A 26,309-nucleotide genomic window follows, 5' to 3' on the forward strand; every position below is an offset into this window, starting at 1 on the left:
CAGGAGCATTTAAGAATCGTTGTCAGCTTTCCTGTCTTTTCAGGTTAAACTTGCCAAAAGCACTTTTTCTGCTGCTGCATAATTAATGGAGCACATAAGCTTTTTACATATTTCCTAAGTTTTATTATTCATCTGACTATTACACTGATTTGATAGTAACCCATTTAAATTATATATTCCAAATTCCATGCAAAAATGTACTCAGAGATAAAGATTAATTCACTAATTAATCTTCTGATCAAAAAATAAAACCCAGTACTTATCTATATAGATTTTTCCCCCCTTGAAAGACAATTGGACAATTGCAACTTGAAGCTGTACTTCAAGGGGCTACAGATTATGGACAAATCTACATATTGGGAAATGAAAGGTGTTAACCCGTGCACAATTGTGTAGGCATTAGTGTTCAAGATCTCTCACCCAAGCTGTTAAAATAAAGATGTTCCTGTTTGTGAAGAACTACTTATTACCTAAAATAGTAGCTGCACCTCCAATATTCATTGGACTGAATTGAATATGTGACTAAAGTGAGTATGTGATTTTTGACTGTATCCATAGTGGGTAGGCAGAGTTACTGGGAGAAAATGGCAAGCGCAGACACAGAGTTGTTGAATGGGAGATAAGCTGCCCTCTTGCAAATTAAGAATTGTAAGAATTGTGAAACTGAAACATCTCAGAGGCATATCGCTTTGAGACAAATCTTTTGATGAAACATTTTCTCGAGCAAGGCTGATTTCCCTATTAAGACATGCATATCTGTGTCATACATACTAGTTATTAATTCTTCTCTAAAACATTTGTTCTCCATCTCACAGTTCATAGCCAATGTATTTAATATGTGCAGCTTTCATTGGTTAGAACAACTGTACTTGTAGCATTTACAAGCTAATGCTAGTTGTGATAATATCACTTCAATTATGAAATTGTCACATTCAATTTAGTTACATTCATGGCAAATTGCACAAGATATCAAAGATTTAGAAACATGGCGGTAACCGTTGCTTAAGGCCAAGATGGAGTAACAGAATCCAGAAGCAAATGAAAAAAAAAACCCGGGAAAAAAATTTGGGGGGAAAAAATCATTCTCCAGGCATTAGACATCAGGCAAAAATGAATGGTGATCCCTGAGAGATGAGAAACAAATAAGATCAACCCTGTTATTATTCTAGCTTACTATCTTGGAAGTCGATTCAGGCCATGATGCATGGAAGAGGAACCTAAGAATAGCTAAAGCGACTCCTTGCATTGAAGCGATGGAGTTGAGAGAAGGGGTCCACAGAAGCCAGCATCACACACTAGAGAACCAGAAGGGAGAGAACTGCAAAGAGAGGGAGAACTCCCAGGTCTACAGAGGGCAGCCTGCGCTGTTGTGCATGAGGACGATTAAGTGCCTGCACAGGAAGGAAACCAACTAAGATCAGGGAAGGAAACAGCAGAAAGGACTCAGGAAAACAGCACTTGCTGTTCCCGTGGGACTGAGAATAGTGCCAGTTTCTATAAACCAGATTGGAAAACCGGATCATTCGTGGGGCATTAAATAGAGTATTCAGAAGGATTCTGTTTTAACTAAACGACGCTCTGAGCCAATCCAAGAAACTTTAATAGCAAGACCCCTAAAGACCAAACGGTTTCCAAGCAATTTAACTATATCCCCAAAGCAACTCAATAACTTTTATAGACATAATAAAAATATATCCAGCATCCAACATGGTAAAATTCACAATGTGTGGCATCTAATAAAAAATAGCTTGACACTCAAAGCAGCAAGAAAATAAGATCCAAAATTAGTAGAAAATTCATGCAGCTGAAACCAACCCAGAACTGACACAGATGTCAGAATTAGTGAACAGGGCACTAAAATAGCCGTTGTTGTATGTTAAGAAGTGGCATAGATCCAAAATAAAGATTTTGCGATGAAAACAATCATGTTTAGGATGAAAAATACATTGTGTTGGGATTAATGATCAGACATTGCAGTAGAAAGGATTAATGAGTATGGAAACATGACAATAGAAATGTCCTAAAATGAAATGCACATAAAAACATATATAAAAATAAAAAAGTCAGTGAAATGTAGAAGAATATCAAGTGGTTGTAGATAGGTGTCATTCAAGTCTCTGAAGGAGAGTAGACAGAAGGTGATACAGAAAAGAGTATTGGAAAACATAATATATAAAAAGTTTCCAACTTTTTTTTAATAAAACTGTAAATCTAAGAGGCTCAGTGAACTGGAAGCAAAAGAAACATGGGGGTAAAAACTACCGTTAGGCACATCATAATCAAGTTGTTCAAAACCAGGAATTAAATAAATAAATAAATAAATAAATAAATAAATAAATAAATAAATAAATAAAATGACCTGAAAAGAACGCTTTCTTAGAAGAAAGCAGGAAGAAAAATAAGAGAATGTAGGTTTTCTGTTTAATTAGAAAGAGTGCAAGAAAATAGTAGGGTAAGATCTTTAAAGTTAGTGGTTGTGAAAAATTAAACTTAAAAACACCCTATCTGAGTAGAATTTTTAACCAATAAAAATTTCTTTCAAAGAAAAACAAATGTGAAATCAGACATGTTTTCAGACACACAATAGCAGAAAGAATTAATCACCAGCAGACCCGCACTGCAAGAAATTATTAAAAGACTTTTTCCAGGCAAAAGAAACATGGCCAGATGAAATCATGGATCTACCCAAAGAATGAAATGCACTGGAAATGATTACTAAATGGGTTAATCTACACAATACTTTTCTAATTATTAGACTCATCTAAAAGGTACTTTGCAGCTTGGATAAAAATCACAATAATCTGTGGAGAAATAAAATATTTGACAACAGTAACACAACAGCTGGGAGAGGAGGAATAGAAGTTTCCTTTGTAGGGGTTTTATACCATAAGAGAAGTGATATAATATTAATTGAAGGTAGACTGATAATTTAAACATATATACTAGATAATTAAAAGCAACAACGGAAATAACACAAAGACACAAGTACTAAGAAAGAATACACTGTGTTCACAAGAAGGTGAAAAAAGAGGGAAAAGTTACGAATAATAGATGATGGGACAAGTAAACGAGTAATAGCAAGACGATGGATGTAAGCTTAACCATATCAGGAGGAGCCTCAGTGTCCTAATGGAATCCACAAGGTCAGCAGTCAGAAGCCACCAGCTGCTCCGCTGGAGAAAGACAGGACTTTCTGTTCCCGTAAGAGTCACAGTCCCAGAAACTCACAGGGGCAGTTCTACCCTGTCCTATTGAGTCACTATGAATCGATAATGACTCAACGGCGGTAAGTTGCTGATATCAATAACCATATTACATGTAAATGGGCTCAATACACCCCAGTAAAAAACTCCTAGGTGGGTTTTCTTGACAAAGGTGCTGATAGCCAGGAGAATACAGGCTAGTTGGGTTACAAAACTGGGGCCGCCCTGTTGTCTCCGGCTGATGCTTCTCCCACTCCTTCTCTGGCTGCGATAAGCACTCCTCAATCCCCTGTATTCCAACAGTAGTGCTCTATGACAAAACATGCCTCAGCCCCCAGTGACACTCTTTGATGCACAATCTACATTTGGTGAAGGAGGTTTTCCACTGTTCCTCACAACCTTCCTTCCAAGCCTACACTCAACACACCTCTTTCCTCCCAACCCTGAGGTGTTGTCCTTGGTGCAAACCTGTGACCTCTCCGTCTTTTTCCAGTAGTTGGCTTTGATTCTACTTCTGTGTTCACCAATCACTTAAAGCCATCATTGATTATGTCTCATCAATGCCACCTCTAAAATTGATCTCAGCTCTATCTATCCATCTCTCTTCCTTCCCACGGCCAATACTCAAGCCAGGCCATCTCTCCCTCCTTAGTGCTATAATTTCCAAAGTTTTCTCTGTCTCCACACTGGCCTCTCCCAAATCTTACTCCACACAGGAGTCTGCATGACCTATTTTAAAAGTTAAACCCAGGGAGAAAAAATCAGGAGATGATGCCAGGGGCTTACGTGGAAAGCAAACGTTTTGAGAATGATGAGGATAACAAATGTACAAATGTGCTTTACACAATGGATGGATGGATGGATGGATGGATGGATGGATGGATGGATGGATGGATTATGATAAGAGTTGTATGAACCCCCAATAAAATGATTAAAAAAAGAAAAGGCAAAAATAAAAGAATATAATAATCAGGGGAAAAAAGTTAAATGCAGTCAGGTTAGTCCCTACAATTGCTCTTCTGTGACATGTGGCAGCTTTTTTGTGTGTCAGCTTTTCTCATGCTGTCTTTGCAATTCTGTGAAGTGCCCAGGCTTGTTCCAATTTCAGTTCCCTTGGCCACCTTCATCTAGGCGCCCTTATTCAGCCTTCAAGTGCCACTCAGATTGCACATCCTCGAAAATATCTTCTGTGGCTTGTGGACAAGCACCAGTTTCCTTGTTACATGTTTCAATGGTACCCAGGCTTATTTCTTAATAAGCCTCCTCTGCTAAGAATGTGTGCCATGTCCGTCTCGCCAAGAGAGGGTGAACTCTCAGAGGGTGAGGAATGTGGCTCTTTTGCTCCCTTCTATATGCCAATTCCCAAGCACAGTGGCTGACTCTAAAAGATATTCAGTATAGTAAGTAGTCCATTAAATGACGATGTCAATGATTGTAAAACACACCATTTTTTTTACACACCCAGGGAAAGAAAAAGTCCTGAAAATAATCTCTGATTTCCCAATTTTTTTTAAATGCACCCCAATTCAGAGACGTGAGAATTAGAAAAGAACATGTTCTAAAACCCAGTATATGCTGTAGGTATGAAATGAATTGAATGGATGAGTAAAAGGAGTATTCTTTGTATCATGTAAATAATAAACATTCTCAACAAGCAGACCCAACATTCCCTTGATGCACCTGGATATTATTCTATCTTATGAGAAAAGTCTAGCCTCGGCTGTAAACTCAAAAGGCTGAACTATTGCATAAATGGCCATGGCCTAACTCGTTCCTGTGGAAATTGTATTAAACTAATCCAATAACTCATATTATTTTCATATTTGCATAGCACAACTTCTATGGAGTCCCATAGAGAGAGTAATTCACTCATATGGTCTGAAAGCAAAAGTAAAATGCAAGCACGAAGGAGAAAGGACTTCCATATGAGCCAATTACAAAATGTTAATTATTTTATTTCAGGCTCTCATAATTAGGGTTGCGCAAAACAAGAAAAAATTAATCGGTACCAATTTCTTTTAAATATCTTGTGCCTTCAAGTACTTTACAATGACATCAAGTTCCTTTTTCATGAGAAAGGACAGTTCTGGGAATGAGTACAGGCAACAGCAGTGGGAAGCAAAATAAAGAGCAGGACTGTTCTCGGGTGAAACCAGAACTGGATCGAAGATTCACTCTGGTTATTCAAAACTGTAGACTCTAATTTACACATGACTGTAAAGATGGCATGGGACCGGGCAACATTTTCTTCCATTACACATCAAATTGTTCTCGTCAGAGCTGACTAAATGGCAGCAAAGAACAAGGCTATGATGTCAGTACAGTGAACGAGCCCCTCACCAGACAACAATACCATTTTGAGTCGTGGTTCTCAATCCTGGTTACACATTGGAATGATCGGGTAGCCTTGAAAAATACAGATGCCTGGACCCTACCCACACATTGTTGGACTTCTGATTTGTGGTGGGCCCTGCAGAGGGTTCAGATCTCCTCAGCTGATTCCAATGTGCCAAAAAGTTGAGAGTCCCTTGGTTTAGAGATGCTTCTCGGTCAGACCAATGGAGCTCAAGCATGGCTTCGTACCCTGGTCAAAGAACCTTTGGACCACTTTGCCCTGGCAGCGCTTCAACTGAGAGACACCATGGGTAAGGCGGAGTTGAACCTGGCCCTCTCCATAAGGATTTTACAAAGGATCACAGCAAGTAACACAGGAGCCCTGCCCCCCAAGCTAAGGTGACCAGACGTTCCACTTTTGGCGGGACAGTCCTGATTTCTAACAATTTTTCCGGCATCCCGTGGCGTTTTTAAAAAGTCCCGATTTTTGGAAAGCATTCACGACAAGCTAGGGTAGTTTCGGCTGCCATGTGGCTATTTCATCAGGATATGAGTTTTAGCAATGCTGTCCCACTTCACCAATGTGAAAATCTGGTCACCTTCCGCTAAGCTCCAGTTCATGGTGCAATGAATGCTACAAGACACAAAGTACTAAAGAAGAACGAGAGGCCATTTCCCAGCTCATAGAGGGACAGGAGGGTTTCACGTAAAAAGTGACATTAACTTCAAAGGCGAAGCACAGAAAGGGAATGAGCCTTCCTTATCTTCAGGTTCCTTGGCCCTTTAAATGGATCTCTGAGGCTCCCTATTATGCTAACAATTCAAAGGCCTAAGATTTTATGAGATGCGTTCATGTTTAGCTTGGAAAAGATTTTGGTATTCCAATTTTATTGCCGCCTAGTCATTTGGGGGAAAGAAACCCAGTGTTCCCTCGGATTGGGTTTGGTGAGGGGTGGAAAAGCGTTTGCTTCTGGAGCATGCAGAAGGTTGCTTCAGATCCATGATCACGGCTTCTTTCGTCCTAGAAGCAGTTGAAAGCAATATTAAAGTGCAAATGCATAGATGGTCTTTGAGGACACATTAGAATCAGAGGACAGTGAAGACCCCATTCATTTGTAGATAGGTAATGAAAAAGGCACCATTTTCTGACATATGGGCCCTCGTGGAAGGTTATGGGGATGCACCTCTGACCTAGAGTTGCGGTAGAGGGCCCTCTGGAAACCCTAATCCAAACTCAAAGAACAGCTTGTGTCCCCAAAAATTGAAGGGGCAGGACGAGTTAGAGAGCATTTGCAATGGACTACCTAGCAGCTTCTAAATCAGTCGTGACAGTACGGAGGAAGCAAAGCAGAGTTAAATTAAAATAGCCTGAGTAGGTGTCCTCTCATTGCTGTCTTAATATTCTTATCATTTCTCTTGTTAGTTTGCTCTATGACCTGTTAAAGAAAAATGATTCTAACACTACTTGATCCTACACTTCAGAGAAGTGAAACACCCTAAAGATCCTATTATGTTAGAGTAACATTCTGTAGGCAGTAAGAGATTCCTGTTTTCTCTTATGGGTTCTATATCCTAGAGAAAGGTTAGATGGATTATTTTCAATGTCTAAATACTAAGGATGTATGTATTCATTGAATCGGTCAGCAAGTATTTATTGAACATCTGCTATGGACTAGGTATAAGCCAAATAAAGATCCATGCTTTCAGGGACTTTATAAGCCGGCCAAGGGAAACAGGAAGCATAATAATGGAAGCAGCTATAAATCACAAAGCATTCTGGCAGGTGATGAAATGCTATGGGGAGATAAAAATCAGGAAAGGAGCTGGGTTAGGCTGATGATGAGGACCTATGCAGGGTAGTAACAGTTAGGGAAGACCTTATTGGGATTGAAAGGTTTAAATAGAGTTGGAGAAGGTGAAGATATCAGATAGCCAAACTTTCCAGGTGCAGAAAAAGAGCCATTGCAAAAGTCTGGAGGTAGAAGGATGTGCCTGGTTTGAAGGCCAGTGAATGATGGGTGGGTTTGAGGGAGAGGAGAGTCCAGAGGAAATGGGTCGTGAATGAGCATGGTGAGTGTCCTGGCTTTGATTCTGAGTGGCATGGGAAGCTGCGGGAAGATTTCCAGCAGAGAGGTGCTAAACGGGATGCTTCTGGCTATTGTGTTGAGCATAAAATGTAGGATGGAGGTAGGAAGCAGGGAGACCATCAGAAGAGCATCCCAGTAACCATGTATGGTAGACAGAATTCCAAATTGGCTTCCCCGGAATCCCCACCCTTAGTGGGCACACTCCTCTTACCAAGTATTCAATGAAAGACTAATGTAAGGATGGCTGTGAAGGGAGTCCGCATATATAAATAAAGATTACAATCAGTTGACTTTAAAACAGAGAAACAATAGGAGAGGTCTGGCCTAAGGAGCCCTTTAAAGCTGGATCTAGAAGTAAAGGCAGAGGAAGTTAGATATTTAAAGCATGAGAAAATATTGACACACAATTGCTTGCTTGAAGATGGAGAAGGCCATGTGTCAAGGAATGTAGGCAGCCTAGCCACTGGGAGCCCAGAGCGCCCCTTAAAGGTGCAGGCAGCTGAATTCTGCCAGCAAGAAAAGTGATCTTGGAAGCAGATTTTCCCTCAGAACTCCAAGAAAAGAACTGAATCCAGCCGACACTGTGATTTCAGAGAACCCAAAGCACGTGCTGCCAGACTTCGTATGACCTACAGAACCATGACCTAATAAATGGATATGAAGTCATGATGCTTCTTATACAACAACAGAAAACTAAGGATTTGGTAATAGTTCTGACTTTGCCATCACATATCTGTCTTAATTTAAGTTAATAAAAACCAGACTTGGATGATTAAAACCTTGTCACTGGATCCAACCTCTGATATATGTTGGGCCGCCTCTGGTTTTCAACATTTTCTCTGTGTGTGTGTGTGTGTGTGTGTTTGTATTGGGATTTATCTCTAATGTCTTTTGTCATTGTGGGTAGCCTTCTTGAATGTTTGTTTTCTGTTTTTCTGTTTTTGATTATACGAAACCCAGGATTGATGAACCTACAGAGACAACAAGTAGAATAAGGGTTCTAGTGGGTACAGTGGGGGAGGAGTGTCAAGGGGAGGTGATGTCAAAGAGTCCTAGAAAAAAGAGAATATTTTGAAACTGATTGTGATAACACTTGTACAATACTGCTTGATGTGATTGAACTATGGAATGCGATGATATCTGTATTAGCTCCCAATAAAATGATTTTGAAAAATAAATACAAAAAATCAAAGAGAGGCTCAGAAACTCACAGGGGCAGTTCTACTCTGTCCTGTAGGGTCGCTATGAGTTGGCATGATTCAATGGCAGTGAGCGTGGTTCTTGAGACGAGCCAGTCAGGGTGCCATGTAGCAACGATGAGAAATACAACTTTCCTCTAGTTCCTAAATGTTTCCTCCCCGCTCCCACTATCATGACACGAATTCTACCTTGCAAGTCTGGCTAGACCAGAGGATATACACTGGCACAGATAGGAACTGGAAATCCAGGGAATCCAGGGCGGATGATCCCTTCAGGACCTGTGGTGTGAGTGGCGATACTGGGAGAGTAGAGGGAGAGTGGGTAGGAAAGAGGGAACCGATTACAAGAAACTATATGTGACCTCCTCCCTGGGGGACGGACAACAGAAAAGTGGGTGAAGGGAGACGTCGGAGATGGCAAGATATGACAAAATAACAATTTATAAATTATCAAGGGCTCATGAGGGAGGGGGGAGTGGGGAGGGAGGGGAAAAATGAGGACCTAATGCCGGGGGCTTAAGTGGAGAGAAAATGTTTTGAGAATGATGAGGGCAATGAATGTACAAATGCGCTTTACACAATTGATGTAGGTGCAGATTGTGATAAGAGTTGTATGAACCCTTAATAAAATGATTTAAAAAAAGAGAAGCGACTAGAATGTTAAATGATGGCAACAAACGTTCCCAATTGTAAACTCATATACTACTATAAATTTCACTTAAAGTATAGTTGATATTATTTACAATATGAAATAAAATAAATTCACAAACCTTTTAGATATATGAGGATAAGTCAAAAAACATTGTTTCTCAGGTTCCCATTCACACACGTGAGTTTATTCCCAACAGATCATGTTTAATCATGGCTGCAGACTAGCTGTCTTGGCAAAGCCACTTGTCCCTGTCCCATTAGGGTACCTTCACAAAATGATCTTTTTGGTGCCATGGGGGAAACCAAACAAATTTGAGATCAAGACTCACAGAAAAAATTTAACAAAACTCAAGTGGCACTCTTCCCAAATCATGAATGCATTGCAACAAGTTCAAAGGAATGCTGCCCCCCCCCCCCGACCCACCCCAAACCCCACTACGTTTAGATGGATCCAATGTTTAAAGGTATATCAAGAAGGCCTCCAAGATACGTTTTGAGGCAGAGAGGTCAGCTCAGAAGATGACTGATTTGGGGACTCCGAGGGGATAATTAAAGGGGTTTATGATGGAGAAGTTTTAATAAAATTGAAAACTGCACTGGTGTGAAAAAGGCTAGGGGAATTGCACCAAGGACCTTATTTTCCATAACGAGGAATTTTATTTTCATCATGACAATGCAATTGCTCCATCTTTGAGGGCATCAAGGGTGATCTTACAAGGAATTCATTAGGAACCTTCTCCTATTCACCACATAGTCCTGCTCTTGCCCCTTCAGGCTTCTTTGCCCCAAGCTCAATGACTACTCCCAAGGAAAGTGATGTGAGTCCCTCGAGAATGTCAAAAGTGCCATTTCAACATATTATACATTGAGGAACATATAATTTGGGGGGAAGGATGAGAGAGATGCAAACACAACCTCCAGAAGTGCATAGACCTAGATAAAGGTAATACTGAGAGACAATAGCTTCACATTTTGATATTTCTGTTTAATGAGGGCTTCTATGATTTTATAGCTGTGCTTTTGGACTTCTCCTTGTATAAGTGCATTAAAATGCATATACGCAAGCGCATACTTCTCCCTGAAGCCAGAAGTGCATTTAGTGTAAAAATAAAGGAAAGTCTCCCATTGTTAGTGAGTGCTTAAATTGGTATGTTTATCATCAGCCTCCTGCTGCTTTCTAGGTCATGGTAGATGTTTCCTAAAGAAAGGCAGCTGATTCCAACAATCAAATCATATGGGCTCCATGCTTTTTTGTTGTGGAATGCTATATAGAAACATTTCCAAAGTAGTTCAGGTGGCATCTGGAAGGGGTGAGATTTTAACAGGGTTTGGAAATTAGAGAGAAAAAATCTTGGCTGGTGCATGTGCCTATTTCTATAAATATGTAGGCTGGTCCCGCAGAAAGTAAAGTTAATACCTGTCACTTAAAATTAAATAGTGGCAGTATTAGGGAGATTTGTGTGCAAAGAAAAACCCCATCCATTTGCAAGAAAATTTACTTTGGGTTCTGCTTCTTTGTGTCCCTTTGTTCAGGAAGTTCCTACAGTGGGCCAAGGGTCTTATTTAATCCTGAATCCAGCCCTATTGCTACCTGCATCAGTTAGCTTTTGCTGCATAACAAACTAGCCTGAAACTGAATGGCTTAAACTAATAGCCATGCATTTGTTTACAATTCTAGGGGTCAGCAATTTGGGCTGTGCTCAGCTGGGATGACTCATCTCTGCTCATTCACGTGTTTTCTGTCTGCCAGTTGGTTTGATATGACCTATATCTACCACCCAGGTCAATGTGATTATTCAGCAGGCTAGCCTCACACATGGCACTGGTTTACCAATGTAGAAAGAGAGAGCATTTTCCAAGTCTCATTTTTACCATTGTCCCATTGGCCAAGAGAAGTCATATGGACATATGGGAAGGGATTATTACTCAAGGGTGCAGACATAAGGAGGGGAAGTACTGTATTACAGTTAGTTGTGAAAAATCTATTCCACATAAGGAGGGGAAGTACTGTATTACAGTTAGTTGTGAAAAATCTATTCCACTGCCTTTAATGCACTGAATTGTGATTTCTTATTTATGTATATGTCAGTTTTCTTAAGGATATAATTTCTGTTTCTGCTTGTCTGCAGGCGAAGCAGAAGAGAGGGCTGTGGACCTATAAAAATTATATGGATAACTGCTTTCTGATCCATAACAGATCATGTCAATGATGCAGAATCAGGTAGATTTTTTTTCATTTTTCCTGGGGTTGCCATGAAGTGGTGTGAAGAGGTGAGGTCGTGGTGAGGGACAGGGCTAACTCCATGTCAGCTCATAGCAAGATAGCTTGAACCTGTCACATAGTGCCTGACACTGTTATCCACTCCATAACAGTTCCCTTTGTCCTCACTGCATGGCATCAGTAAGAACTGAAACTTCAAATGCTATCCCCAGAAGATTTCTAAGCTTCCCTCGGATTCGAGTGGAAGTACAGCCAGAGTGGTTTCTGACACTGTCAGCATCCCTGCAAAGGCTGCCAAAAACACTCGAGCTAAAGTGCCAGTGGCACTCCAGCTCCATCCCCAGAGGAGGCACACACGTCATCTCCTTGCATATTTTTATCACACACTCACTACAATGACTCTGGAATTAGCTGCGGCTGGGGAAATGTCAGAGGGAAAGTTTATGAAGTCTCCCACATATGCAGCTTCTGGCATAAGCAAGCAGGCCTGAATTTGCCAACACTTGGCTTTCTTATTTCTCAATCTTTTAAACCAAGAGCTTCACAAAAGCCTGACAAGGTGCACTAGAAAACTGTTCTTGACCTTTTTCATAATTGCCAGTGTGACCTAGGAAAGCCATTCTAATTAGCTGGGGATGGACCTAATTCAAGGTACGTCTTTATTATTATCTTTTAGAGCTAAGACCGACACATCCTTTATCCATACAAATCCTTCTTTCAAAATCCCTCTAGGAATTAATTTAACACTCATAGTTTCACCTCCTGCTCACTCTAGAGAGAAACATTCTGGTGGGTAAAGCAAGATCAAATGTAGCGGGGCTATGGCCTCTTTTGTTTTAAACTTCAAGCTGTCTTGGGCTTGGAAGCTGCTGGAAATGGTCCAGCTGGTCTTAGTTGACCAGATGGCTGAAAAGTGAAAAAAAAAAATCCTTCTGGAGGAAATAAGCGATCTTGGCTAATGATGGCTAAAGACAATGTCTCCGGAGTCTTTCTCTAAGGCAGTGGGTCTCAGCCTTCCTCATGCCCCGACCCTTTAATACAGTTCCTCAGGTGGTGGTGACCTCCCCAACCGCAACACTATTTTTGTTGCTACTTCCTCTCTGCCATTTTGCTACCGTTATGAATTAGGCGACCCCTGAGAAAGGTTCATTCAACCCCCAAAGGGTCACGACCCACAGGTTGAGAACCACTGCTCTAAGGGGACAGTTAATGGACCTGAGAGCTGTCAGAGTCACCAGCACACCTGGGTCGTCCCAGCTATCATCTATCAAGTATTTTCCTCTCTTCTACAGTCTTTGGACCTCCAGCCACAAATGAGGGCTTAGGACACACTTTGTGAAAACCACTGATATCCAGTCAATTCTGACTCATAGCAAATCTAGCCCGTTGGGTTTCTGAAATTGTAAATCTTTTGGGAGCAGACAGACTCATCTTTCTCCCATGGAACCATCAACCTTGTGGTTAGGAGCCCAATATACAATAACACAGTTGGACTCCACTGGACCACACTCAAAGCCTCAGGCACACGTTTACAATGATCCATCTAGTCTTGAGTTTTCCATGAGGGTGTTCAGACTCCAAAGGGTGAGCCATTGCCAGAGGAACAGCTTCTTGGAGGTTGACTGAGATGAAAGTTAATAAAAAAAAACAAAAAACATTAGTGCTTCAGAAGGGAAGAAACCTTTGGAACAATACACTAACGTTTGATTTTCCTGTCTTTAGGGAAGGGGTTGAACTGAAAAAAAAAAAAGCAAAAACACACTGTGGTAGCTACGTAATTTTGTGTCAATTTGAAACTATAAAAAGTGTAGGGGGTGGAGTCTAGCCTGTCAATCAGGCCTGATGTTTCCTCCTTGTGGGTGTGACCTTCTCATAATGAGGGTCTTGGGAACTCCCCCTCCTTCTCTGCCTTCACATTCCTGTTGTGGCTGTGTGAATCTGAAGAGGTATTTGTGAACAAGTATTGGTCTTATGGACTAGTATCAGACTTATGAACTTGAGTTTTGAGTTTTACTGGACTGGCATGTTTTCCTGATATACAATTACTTCTTGATATAAAGCTATTTCTTACACATATATGAGTGTCTCTGGGTTTTGTTTCTCTATTCAACCTGGCCTAACAAACACAAACACACACACATATACACGAAGCTTTGATTGGCAGGAAGGCAAAAAATTAAGTTGCAATCAATAAAAATAAGTATCTGATTTTAAATGTGTTTAAAAGTTGTGAAGCATGTTGGATATCTGCCCAGACTGTTTTTGGAAAACCTTGTTTTTCTAAGTGTAACAAGAATATTATGAGAAGGAAATCCTTACTGCCTGGAAGGACCTTTACCTCCTCCCATTTCACCTGCTTCAGCTGTTCAGAAATGCAGCTCAGGCCCAGCCGTGAGACTGTTTCCCTGCCACTGCTCCTTCTTGCCCTCTTCTCTCTCCCTTCATCTCTCCTCCATTTAATTGGTTAGGCACCCTCCTTGGTTTGTCATTATAGTCTACATTGTTTAATAAGCACCACTTCAAAAGTCTGCTTTGACCCACCATATCACAAGCCCCCAAGAACAGATAGGGACTGTGTTTAATTTATCTGTGATATTTCCAGCTCCTAGCACAGTATGTGGCACGGAGAAGACATTCAATAAATGTTAGTTGAATAAATTAATGGATGAGTGAATTTCAAATTACATTATACTTGTAATAGCACTGGACTACACGTTTTGTTGTTGTTGTTGTTGTTGTTGTTGTTGTTAACATTGGTCATTCCTTCATTAACCAACTGCATGACTGAAAACCTACTATGATCCAAATGTTATGGTAAGTGAGGTGTATCTTTTCAAGTTTATGACTTTCTGTGCATACATTCTTAATGTCCCAGTCTACTTGAGAACTTTTGGAAAGAAGGGCCTACTTATTATAGTAATTCTATTTCTTTACAGTACATTTAATATTTTATGAGATTCTTTGATATATGAAAACACTAAAATTCTTCTCTCTAACTATACTCATAAATTCTGCTTCAAATTTATTTTATACATGGTCTTATAAATATTAATACGTTTTTGCATTTATCAGCTCAGTGGGGATTTATTGACCATCTGATCTCAGCCATCTCACTTATCTTTAAGTATATATTATTGTGGTAGCTTAGGGATTGCTGAGATGCTGGAATCTACAAGTTTCAGAGGAGGTTGCAGACTAAGAATAGAATAGGAAGACTGAAGAGGCAGTCCACTTCTGCAAAACTGGCTCCTGAAAATCTTATGAATAGCACAGGAACATTGTGTCCAAAGAGGAGTTACTCAGTTTGAAAGGCACTCCAAATACGACTGGGGAAGAGCTGCCTCCTCAAAGCAGGATCAACCCTATTACTGTAGATGGAGGAAAACTTTCAGAATCTTTATGTTCTGATGAGGTACAGCAAAAAATTAGAAGAAAATATTTAAAAATTAGAATGTGGAATATATAAAGTATGGCCCTAGGAAAATTGGAATTATTCGAAATTGAAATATAGCACCTAAAGGAGGATAGCTAGGAATTAGTGAACTGAATTGGACTGGTATTGGCTATGTTGAATTGGACAATCATATGGTTTACTACATATAAAATGACAAATTCAAGAGGAATGGTGTCACATTCAGCTCAAAAAGAACATCTCAAGCTCTATCTTGAAGTACCATGTTGCCTGAGATAGGATTATGTTTATCTGCATTCAAGGAAAACCAATCAATGCAACTATTATTCGAATCTATGGACTAAAGCTAATGGTGAAGGAATTGAAGAATTCTACCAACTTCTTCAGTCTGAGTTTGATTAAAACTACATTCGAGATACATTGATTATTACTGGTGATTAGAATGCAAAAGTTGGTGGTGGTGGGGGGGCATCACTAGTTGGGAAATAAGGCCCTGGTGATAGAAACAAAGCTGGTGATCTCCTGATAGAATTTTGCAAGACCAATGACTTCTTCACTAAAAATTCAAGTAGTATATGATCTAGAACTAATGATATTCATAGAAGTAGTCCATGATGCACTGAAGTCATTAGCAGAAAGCATGGCTCTAGGAACTAACTGAATAGCAATTGAAATGTTTAAACAAGCAGATGAGGCACTCTCTTGTCTATGCCAAGAAATTTGGAAGACAGCTACCCGACTAAGCAACTGGGAGAGATCCATATGCATGCGAATTCCAAAACAAAGGTGATCCAGCAGAATAGGAAAAATCATTAAACAATGCTGAAGTTAATTTTAAAATGGTGGCGGCAGTACATTGTCAGGGGGATGCCAGAAACTCAAGCCAGATTAAAAAGAGCACTTGGAAGAAGGTACACCACTGCTGATATCAAATGAATTTTGGCTGAAAACAGAGACTTCCACAAAGAAGTTTACTTGTGATTTATTGACTATGTGAAAACATTTGACATTCTGGATCATAACAAACTATGGATCATATTGCAAACATTGTGACTTCCAGAACACTTAATTGTGCCCCTGTGGAATCTGTACGTCGACCAAGAGGCAGCTGTTTGAATAGAACAAGGAGAGACTGCATGGTTTAAAATCTGGGAAGTTGTACATCCTTTCAGGAAGATTGTATCCTTTCACCATATGTATTCAATCCATATGCTAAGCAAGCAGCTCAAGAAGCTGAAGTATATGAAGAAGAAGGTCGTGTCGGGATTGGAAGAGATCTTATTCACAACTTGAGATGTGCGGGTGACCCCACCTTGCTTGCTGCAAGCAAGGAGGATTTGACGCACTTGCTGACCCAGGTCAAGAACCACAGCCTTCAACATGGATTGCCAAGCAACATCAAGAAACCAAAAATTCCTCACAACTGGACCAATAGCTATCAGAATGATAAACAGAAAAAAATAGAAATCGACACTCACTATTCATGAGCGTGGCAGTCCCGAAACCAAAGGACATATTTCACTGGGTGCTTCTGCTTCACAAGACCTCGTTAAGTAAGGTGTTAAAGAGCAAAGGTGTCACGCGGAGGACTAAGGTGAGCCGAGATGTTTTCAATCATCTCAGATGCATGTGAAACTTGGACAATGAGTAAGGAAATTCACGGAAAAAAGACATTTTGAATGATCAGGTTGGTGAAGAATATTGAAAGTAATGTGGACTGCCAGAGAACAGCCACATCTGTCTTGAAAGAATGGCAGACAGAATCCCCCACTTCGAAGAAACTGCCTTTCACAGGCTTTGGGCATGTTATCAGGAGACACCAGCCCCTGGAACAGTACTCAGAAGAGACCGGTCCCTAAAATAGTACACCATGCTTGGTAAAATAGAGGGTCAGTGAAAAAGAGGAAGCCCTTCAAAGAGGGATGGATCGAGCCAGAGGCTGCAAGAATAGACACGACATGACAATGGTGAGGATGGTGGCGGAATGGCAGGGCATGTTGGTTGGACATCCGGCCGCTATGAGTTGGACTTGACTCGATGGCACCTAATAACCATACACAACATTTCACTATAAAAGTTGGATCGCAGTTTTCTGTGTATCTCTGTGTGCATTTGCACATACGTGGTTCTACTCACATATGTGCATAGAAATAAAAAACTGGAAGGAAACACACCAAAGTCTTAACCTAGTTATTTACCAGATGACTAACATTAATGACACTTAAAACTATTTTTCTCTAACGAGTATATCTTACTTTTAAAGTGTAATATACATGTGCCTCGATCATGCCCATCGGCCTTGGAGCCATTGTACAATAACCACAATGAAGCATCTGCGTATGAATTGAAGTGTTTATAAATTAGAATAAGTGAGTATGTGTGTGTATGTGTATGGTCAATTCTTTATTTTCCATGACTCACTTTTTATCCCAATTTAGTTTCTTACCATCATCCATATGAGTCATATCTCCCCACGGTCAGTTGAGAGCCAACTGTTTAATAATAGCCTAAGAAAAGTACGTGTAGGAAGATAAACATGCTGGTGGCAAAAGGATGAATACTGTGAGTTCAAACCCAAGTATAAAATCATTTTTCTATTATACTCTCTGTTGGTTCCTCCTTGCCTCTAATGCAAAGATCACTGATGATTTATTTAGCAATCATTTTGACCATGGATGTAGAATCATAATAGCTAATATGGATGGATAACAAATTCTTAAAAACTCAAAGCTCCTCTTTTGAAAATAAATGACATCTTTTCACAGCAATGTGTGGTTGGAGGCTAAATGTCTCGTGTTTTGAAATGATCTGTGCATAATTTTCCACCACTACTTTATCTGTCTATAAATTGTAAAATACATGTTGGCGTATCCTGTGGCATGGCATGCAGTGATGGCGATAACAAATAACTGAGCCCAAATAAGCAAATGAACCGGCTTGGGAGGTGGCAAAGAGCAGAGTGGAATTTCTCTATGTTGCCCTGGGGGTGGGGGTGGGGGTGGGGAGCCTGTTAGTATTTCTGGCATCTGTAGTCTAATAGAAATAGAATAGAACCAAAAAACCCCACTGTCATCCAAGTCTACAGTGACTCATAGCAGCCCCACGTGCTTCAGAGTAGGGCTGCACTTCAGAGGGTTGTTAGTGGCTGTGATCTCATGGAAGTAGATTGCTAGGACTTTCTTCCACAGTGGTGCTGGGTGGATGGATTCATACCACTCATCATACATTTGGTAGTTGAGCACAAATTATTTGCATCACCCGGGGATCTTAGAAAAAAGACACAAGGACAGTGTACCATTTGTTATTCTAGAAAATGAAAAGGCATTTGGAGGCAGCTATATTCCTTTCTCCGGTTGCATACAAAACCTAGAATTTATCTTTGAAGACTGCAGCTTGTAGAACGATTACTCCAGTATTTGGAAGAGTCCATCTCCATTGTACTCACAGCCCTCTTTCATATATCATTTTATGTTCCCAACAGGAGATAATGTGGAGCATGAGCTAACATTTTTCATCATGCCAAATGCAGCAGAACCAAACATGCGCTTAAGCCAGCAAAGATATGGGATTACATTTGAATTATTTTCTGGAACTGGGTTTTAGGAGATTACTCCACCTGTGTGATACATGTATGCTGCATTCCGAATTCAAGGTGGATTCCAAGAATAATGAAGTCAACGGTTGAATGCACTAGTCCAGTTGGGGAAGCACACTTTGGCAGTGCTAGGGCGTTTTAAAAACAGGGTACTTTTCATTATGTGCTTAAGCAGTATTTACAAATACAAAGGGCTCGTCACACAGCAATGTAAAGTAGGAAGCCACTTGTGAATTATTACTTGGGGTTTGCAAAATGTCTTTGTATCCTTGATATCAACCTCTCTGCCAACTTGACCCAGTTGCAGAATTTTTCACCCACTTGAGTGCTTCCATTGTTTTTTCTCTAGTTAACTATGCCACTTGAGATTAGTATGGTGTACAACCATTAAGACACATTGTGTTCATGACTTGCTTCACTCTAATATTGCATATTCAGAATAAATGGCAAAAATATACACAGTTGCTCATACACCCATTCAATGATATCCAATAATGTGCATGTACAATTCGATGGCATTGTTTACATTCATCACACATGCCACCCTTCTCCCAATCTCGTCCCAGACGGTTTCACCAGCATTGATTTGAACTCACTGACCCATAAACTGCTTATGTATATCCTTCAGAGTGACTATTGTCAGTGTTCGCTCATACAGATAATTCTTTTCAAAAGTACAATGTTCAAGTCAGCATTCTTTACCAATGCAGCTAAACTGATGTGTACTTTGAAAATTACTGTAGGGGATAATGTCAAGCTTCAACTGTATCTTAGGGCAGCACACTCATTTCCTGTCCATATTCATTGATACAGGTTTTCTGTGTAAATTTCCAGGAGCTTGATTCAAACTTTTCTTACGGAGAATGACTTCACAGAGCACCTGCATTACAAGAGCCCCACCAATACATATTTGAAATACATCATAAGTTGCATCTGTCCTACTCCAATTACTGCAAGCTTTAGGGATGATCAAAAGTATAAGGCCAAAGCACTTCAGGGTTTCTTAACAGAATGCCTTTGCCTCCAGTCATTTCTGTTGTTTCTCAGCCCCCAATTCCACTTTCTTCCAACTGATCGAAGTTTAAAGGTGCTTAATGTCACAAAGCCCCAGTGCTCTCCAACTCAGCTCTTTGTGCTTTCGGCGATTTTTTTTAACTTTCAACACTACTTCAGAAAGGCAGACATTTCTAGCCATATAGAATTCTCCATCCTACAAGATCTTTGTTGAACCTCTTAGTTCACTTATTGCTGAGTAAAGAAGTCTCTTACCTTGGGAAGAGATGCCCTGGAACCTGAACTCTGAGTGGTCATTGTTAAGACCGTGGTGATGCCCAAGGCGACTCTGGCAGGAGCTGCGTCCATGTTTATCCAAAAGGAGACCCAGGATAAAATGACTATCAACAAACTGGGTATGTACATCTGGATCAAATAATAGCCCATCTGACGTTCCAGGTGAAACTTGACCTCAATGCAGGTAAACTTTCCTGAAAGCAGGAAATGATCATTTAAAGTCCAATTTGAATTTATCTTCCCCATTTCAGCAGCCCACTAGATTCCATTAAACATACAGCAAAACAAAACCAACAAACAGAAGTAAACCCCGAAATGTTGTAGATGAATTTGGGAAGCTGAATTAAATGCTCACCATATGTAACCAATCTAACTTTTTTTTTGACTCAAGCAGTAATGGAAATCATCATATGAGAGCAAGTGATTTAAAGAATGACCAAAGCAATGACATGTGACATATCAAAATTATTAAAATCTAAAGCATGATTAACATTTGTGTTGGTTGCGGTTTGATAATTTTAGACAGAACTTCAGAATTTGAAAGAATATTATAAACTGATTGTGGTAGTTACATAATTTCAAGTCAACTTGCGGGTCTTAAGAGGGAATGGGTGGAGTTTAGCTGAGGCTAGCCTGTTAATCAGGTCTCAGCTTGATTGGCGTGCCTCTGAGATAAATGGATCTCCGAAGCCAACCTCTTCCACTTTCTCCCTGGAGGCAGGCCACACACTCTCTCTCTCTGCTTCACCTTCCTGTTGATGAACCACTAAGAGCCACGCTGGGAGCCCTGTGATGCTGCCAGTGCCATTGGATCCACAAGACTATGCACTCATCAGCTTGTGATCTTCCTGCATTCTGCATCATTACATAGGACTGCATGAGTCTGAAGATGGATACGGACTAGTATCAGACTTATGGGCTAATATTGGACATGTGGACTCCATCTGGACTGGGCTGGGACATTTTCTTAATATACTATTACCCTTTGATATAAAGCTCTTCCTTATACATTTATGGGTGTCTCTGGATTTGTTCCTCTAGTCAACCCAGCCTAACACACTGATCATCTAACATAAGACGTTCCAATTTTACAGGGTCATTGTGTATATTATGCAACATAATCTATATTATATATCATAACACTTTATTCCATATAAGATATAATCTATAATTTCTAATAGTTGACACCATTCCTTCTAAGTAGTAAAGTTCACATAGGACTCCTCAAAGTACTTGCGTAAATGTGCATCTATTTTTGTGTTACCAGTGGCAAGAGAAAAATATACATTTGTATAAGTTATGTGTCTAATCTAGTCACTGTAAAAATTTTCTAACATGTTGAGGCAGTTTTGAGCTACATGTTGAGGTCCACGCCCTGTCACTAAGTTTGCTTGGTGAAAATGCATCAATCCAGGTAATGGCATATGTACCCCCAGTTGCAGAGGGAGCCCGCTGATTTCAGCAGCTAAAAGAAAACCTACCAGTGTTGTAGTGCTTTGTGCAGTAACCGAGTTCCTTCTCTTCCTTCAGAATGAACTGGGGCAGAGTCAGTCCCTCCGCCACTTGTACTGGACCATCACTTAACCACTCAAATATCAGGTCATTCATCGTGTAGCCAACTGCGGTTAAAAAAAAAATCTGAGTGAGAAAGGAAAGGCCTCTTTTCAGGAAAATTTGAAAATCTAGCCACATCAGGAAACCTACAGAGAAATTGACTAAAGCAGACACACGCTCAATCAATTCAAGGACATTCTTAATCAAAAGGCTACAATCATCGTGACAAGTACATGTCATTGGAATTGAAGCTACCAAGCTATTTCTGGGTGATTTTATTTCTATATAACGAGGGGATCAAATCTATAAAGTCTATTTTCTTTCCTGTATTCAGTAAATACTTCAGAAGAGTAAATAAGTACACAGCCATGAAAGTCTGTTAAAGACAGTCTTTATTTGCAAGAGCTGGGTCAGTGGTAATTCAGTTGATGACACTCATCTAAGCATTTCAAATAAAAAGCACTTTAAAAAAATGAGAATGAATTCATCATGGGCTGGCCTAAAACATTCCCTTCTCAAATTTGGCCCCTCTTCTAAGTCTGTTAGCTTTGCTTTCACAAAGCTTATGTTGGAAGTCCTTATGGTATAGGCAGGTAGCCTAAGAGTAAACTATGAAATATGCAAATAAGGCATATCATTGTTGCTTATATCTTGCTAAGTCGGCCCACTCATCACAATTATGAATATGATGAGAAGAGCTCCTCTAGCATCTAGCTATCAGTTTAGCAAAGCCAAGTGAGTTCGTGATTTCCCCATGCCTGCTAATTCTGTCATATGTCAGTGCTTCTGTATTTTCCGCACCCCAGAATGATGGCTACTCTTTCTAGCATAATTTCTGACACTGTCTCCTGCTTTGTGATATTTTAACCCCAAAATAAGGAGGAAGAGAACAAAGCATATATTCCATGAAGTCTTGAGTGGCCAGTAACCTCAGCATGTCCATTATATTCCTTGTTTACTGCAAGATCCTGCCTCACCAAAGCTAACCAGAAATCAATGGCAAAGTTAATTGGAATCTCCTTTCCTCTTTCTTTGTACTAACCTTTTCATTTCCTTCAAAGCCAAAACATAGAAAGTACAGAACATGAGAAAGTATAAAGGGATTCTGCAAAAGTATTACTAGTTCATCAAGTATTAATAGTCCACTCTCTTCCATTGCAACATAGTACAAACACGACTTTCAGCAAATATTCAAAATCACCACCACCACCCCCGTCCCCCCCACCACACACACACATCCTTTTCTGGCAAGCTTCTTGATGCCCACCACAGGAATTCTCTGGGTCAGCCATCCTGAAACCCCAGCCTGGGGCAGACGAAACAGAGTAAAAGATAGGGAAAGGGGGAAGTAATAATGGGGTAAAAAAAATAAAGATTAACTGCCAACTTTCACAGCCACAATTGGTGGTAAGCACATCATCGCTTTTTTGATTTAAATATTTTTAGGACCTGTAAGGACCAAGTATACTTACTAATTGGAGTGAGACAAAAAGTATTGGAGTAAGGCAGGGGAGAGTTGAGGGCAGTACAAAAGAAACAAATGAGACATAATTATGTAAGAAAATGTTTTTCTCAGCTATATTTTCAAGAAACAGGACAATGGGGAAAAAGAATACATAAAGTCTACTGTAAATCTGAAACTCTCATTTTGTCCCTGACAACTTTTTAAAGCCAAGATGTTTCATTATTTTGTTTATTTCTGTAGGAAGTTTCTAGGGAAAGCTACAGTGGTTTCAAATGATCAGAAGAAAACCCGGTCATTGCCTCTTTTTAAAATAACAGGCAATGTGTCTTTTTGCATTTAGACGTATTATTTTTCTAAACTAACAAGTTGAAAGCGTTTCCTTGCCCCTGCCTCATTAAATCTCCTAACATCCCTGTAGGTCAGGAGGGAATTTCCTATTCTCTGCATTTTACAAACAGAGAAACTGACAGAGCAAGCCAGAAACCATTTCAGGTTTCTCCCTGAAATGTCTGTCCATTCTCTCGGAAGCATCCGCAATTTAGGGCACGTGTCAAAGACAGGAGTAGCATAAGGACTAGGTCAGATAGGGGGACAATGCAGAGGGCAAGTCACTCTTTCTCCATCAACATGTCTTTGTGTACCCATTGTCCCTCCAAGGGACATGTCTCTTATGCCATCTCTTTCCATGCTCCTTGTTCCTGCATCCCTGGCCCAGCTAAGGTCTTTGTGTCTGGGGTTCAAAGCCCTTCACTTTGTACAATTCTGACTTCCTTCCACAAGTCCTTAAGGTTGACACTCTATCTGGGCATAAGAAAAATAAATGCAATTTCCTGATTAAAGAGGAACTCACAGAGGTGGCATGACTACGAATCTAAATTTTCTCAGTAGTCTCTTTTTGTTTTCAATGAAAAGCTTACTAAATCAGGCAAATGGCTTGGGGGAAGGGCAAGATATTTGGCACTGGACTTGGAAAGACTGTGCACTATCAATGAGGTATTTCTAGCAGGAGTCATGCTCAGCCATGTTTGCTTATCTATTCACTAGGATCTTGGCAGTTGGGAAGAAGGTAGGGAATGAGTCCCCTAGATCTCCTCTCCTTAACACCACACTGAAAGACTCAGGATATTGGCTCAAACAGAAATGCGGTCATTTCCACAGTGGTTACTTACAACTTTCCAGCTGCATTGTACAGGTCTGGACATCCATTGGAAAGTTCTTCAAGTCCATGGGGCAGGATAAAGTTAAGGTGAGTCTTAACAAAGGGGGAAACATCAGTTTACTATATGTGAGGTCTGGTTCTTCAGAATCAAAGTAATACATACAAATTTGGCATTAAATATAAAATTGGCATTAAGCAAAATGGCATGGAAGCAATTACTGACATCTACACTTTCATTCAGGGCAACGCTTTCTGGTTTTCAAATGAATGGGTGGCATAGTTAAATTGTGAAAGTAACATATAATTTCCCACAGATCCCTATCCTTTATTTCCCATCTTCCAATCTCCAGCCGCCCTTAATGGCACTAGTTTCAGTTTCTTTTCCAGAGTCAGCAGGACCATTGAGAAATACTATAATGAGTAGAGGGGGCTCTTACCACACTAATGTTCAAAAGACATATGGTTCACGCTGTTGGCATTATACCTTAAATCAGTGGTTCTCAACCTTCCTAATGCCATGGTACTTTCACACAGTTCCTCATGTTGCGGTGACCCCTCTAACCACAAAATTATTTTCGTTGCTACTTCACAACTGTCATTTTGCTACTGTTATGAATCGGGCAACCCCTGTGAAAGGGTTGTTCGACCCGCAAAGGGGTTGCAACCCACAGGTTGAGAAGCGCTGCCTTAAATGTTGGACTTTAAGCCTCTCAGCACTCAGGTACTGACTAAAAGATGGGCAATTCAGACCAACTAGCTGCTCCACGTAAGAAAAGACCAGACTTGGCAACCTGCTCTTGTAAAGATTACCACCAAGACAACCTTATGGGACAGTGCTGCGCTGTCCTCTTGATTTGTTATGCAATGGAATAAACTCAACAGCACACAACAGGTATGCTATGCCTCAAGGGCAATAAAGGATGTGATAAGCATACTTAATTACGATAAGCTTTGGCTTTCTTTTGGTCAAATGAGCAAATTCTTAACTCTACAGCTTATTTGCTAGAAAAAGTAATTTAAGGACATTGGTTTATGCATGACCTTCATCTCTCTGTGCATATGAGGAGCTACTGTGATTCTCTTGCCTCTTTTCATAACTATTCTGAACTCTACGCAGGAGTCCTGGTGTCATGGTTGGATGAGCATTGGCCTGCTAACTGCAAGTTCATTGGTTCAAACCCACTAGCCACCTTGAGGGATAAAGATGAGGCTATCTGGGCCAGTAAAGATTTACAGCCTTGGAAACCCTATACAGGTTCATTACGCGTCAGAATTGACTCAATGGCCATGGGTTTGGGTTTAGCCAGCTACAACTGAGCTGGAGATCAGGTCCCTGATTGAACCAGCATCTCTTTCCCACCATTTCCCTTTTTAGTCATCTGGGGAATAGTGCATACCTTTTGTCCATCAATTTTCCTGTTCCTCAGAGAAAAAAGGTTGGAAATCTGGAGTGAGATTTTGAAAATGTGGTTCCTTCTCTATTTTGTCACACATGCTCTCTATCCTCATCCAAGACCTCTAACTCACTAAATGTTTGTTTCCACATCAATTAACCAATGAGGTAGGTTAAGATAATGCATATTCCCATTTAGGTCAACTATTAGAATCCCTAGGGCTATAACCATTGTGACAATGATGATGGCAATATAGGTACAGATGCGCTTGATATAATAGATTGCTAGCATATTTGTAAGAGCCGTCAATAAAATGATTTATAAAAACAAATAAATACATTGATTGAGTCACTGCTCCAAATTCTGTCCATTGCATTTCAAACATCTTTAGATCAGAGACCCTGCTGACTCTTTTCCTGTTACCTACTTGTCCTTTACTCAATCTCACTCTTTCTCCCAGTTATCTTGCCTGTCAGATCCTCTCGACTCCGTGCTCATATACTCTATACAAGTCGGAACAAAACACAAACCATGGCTGGTAAAAATAAAACAAAACATCCAAAAACACTATCTTGAGGGCACACTTATTTTAAAGAGAAGCTACTTGGGGGATTTGAAGTGAGAGTAGACAACGAGCCCATGCCGATAATCTTCAGAACCATCAAAATGCAAAAGTGTTCGAGAAAAGACAAAGTACAAAACAAAATGTGGTGTGATCTCAGTTACATGAAAATATCTTTTTTTT

General features: G+C 40.2%; 1 protein-coding gene across 5 annotated transcripts in view; it reads right to left on the minus strand.

The window, feature by feature from the left end:
- GLRA2 (glycine receptor alpha 2) overlaps window positions 1-26,309 on the minus strand; it is a 231,894-nt gene that overhangs the window by 111,099 nt on the left and 94,486 nt on the right. For all 5 annotated transcript variants that reach the window (XM_004709956.2, XM_004709954.2, XM_045290726.1 and 2 more), the window contains 3 exons: window positions 24,181-24,263; window positions 21,474-21,611; window positions 19,972-20,186 (listed from right to left, as the gene is read on the minus strand). In XM_004709956.2, the coding sequence (XP_004710013.1) occupies window positions 19,972-20,186; window positions 21,474-21,611; window positions 24,181-24,263 (436 nt within the window). The remainder of the gene's footprint in view (window positions 1-19,971; window positions 20,187-21,473; window positions 21,612-24,180; window positions 24,264-26,309) is intronic.

Source organism: Echinops telfairi, unplaced genomic scaffold (genome assembly GCF_000313985.2).
Source record: "Echinops telfairi isolate 266 unplaced genomic scaffold, ASM31398v2 ScPeMD7_53;HRSCAF=182, whole genome shotgun sequence".
Lineage (NCBI taxonomy): Eukaryota > Metazoa > Chordata > Mammalia > Afrosoricida > Tenrecidae > Echinops > Echinops telfairi.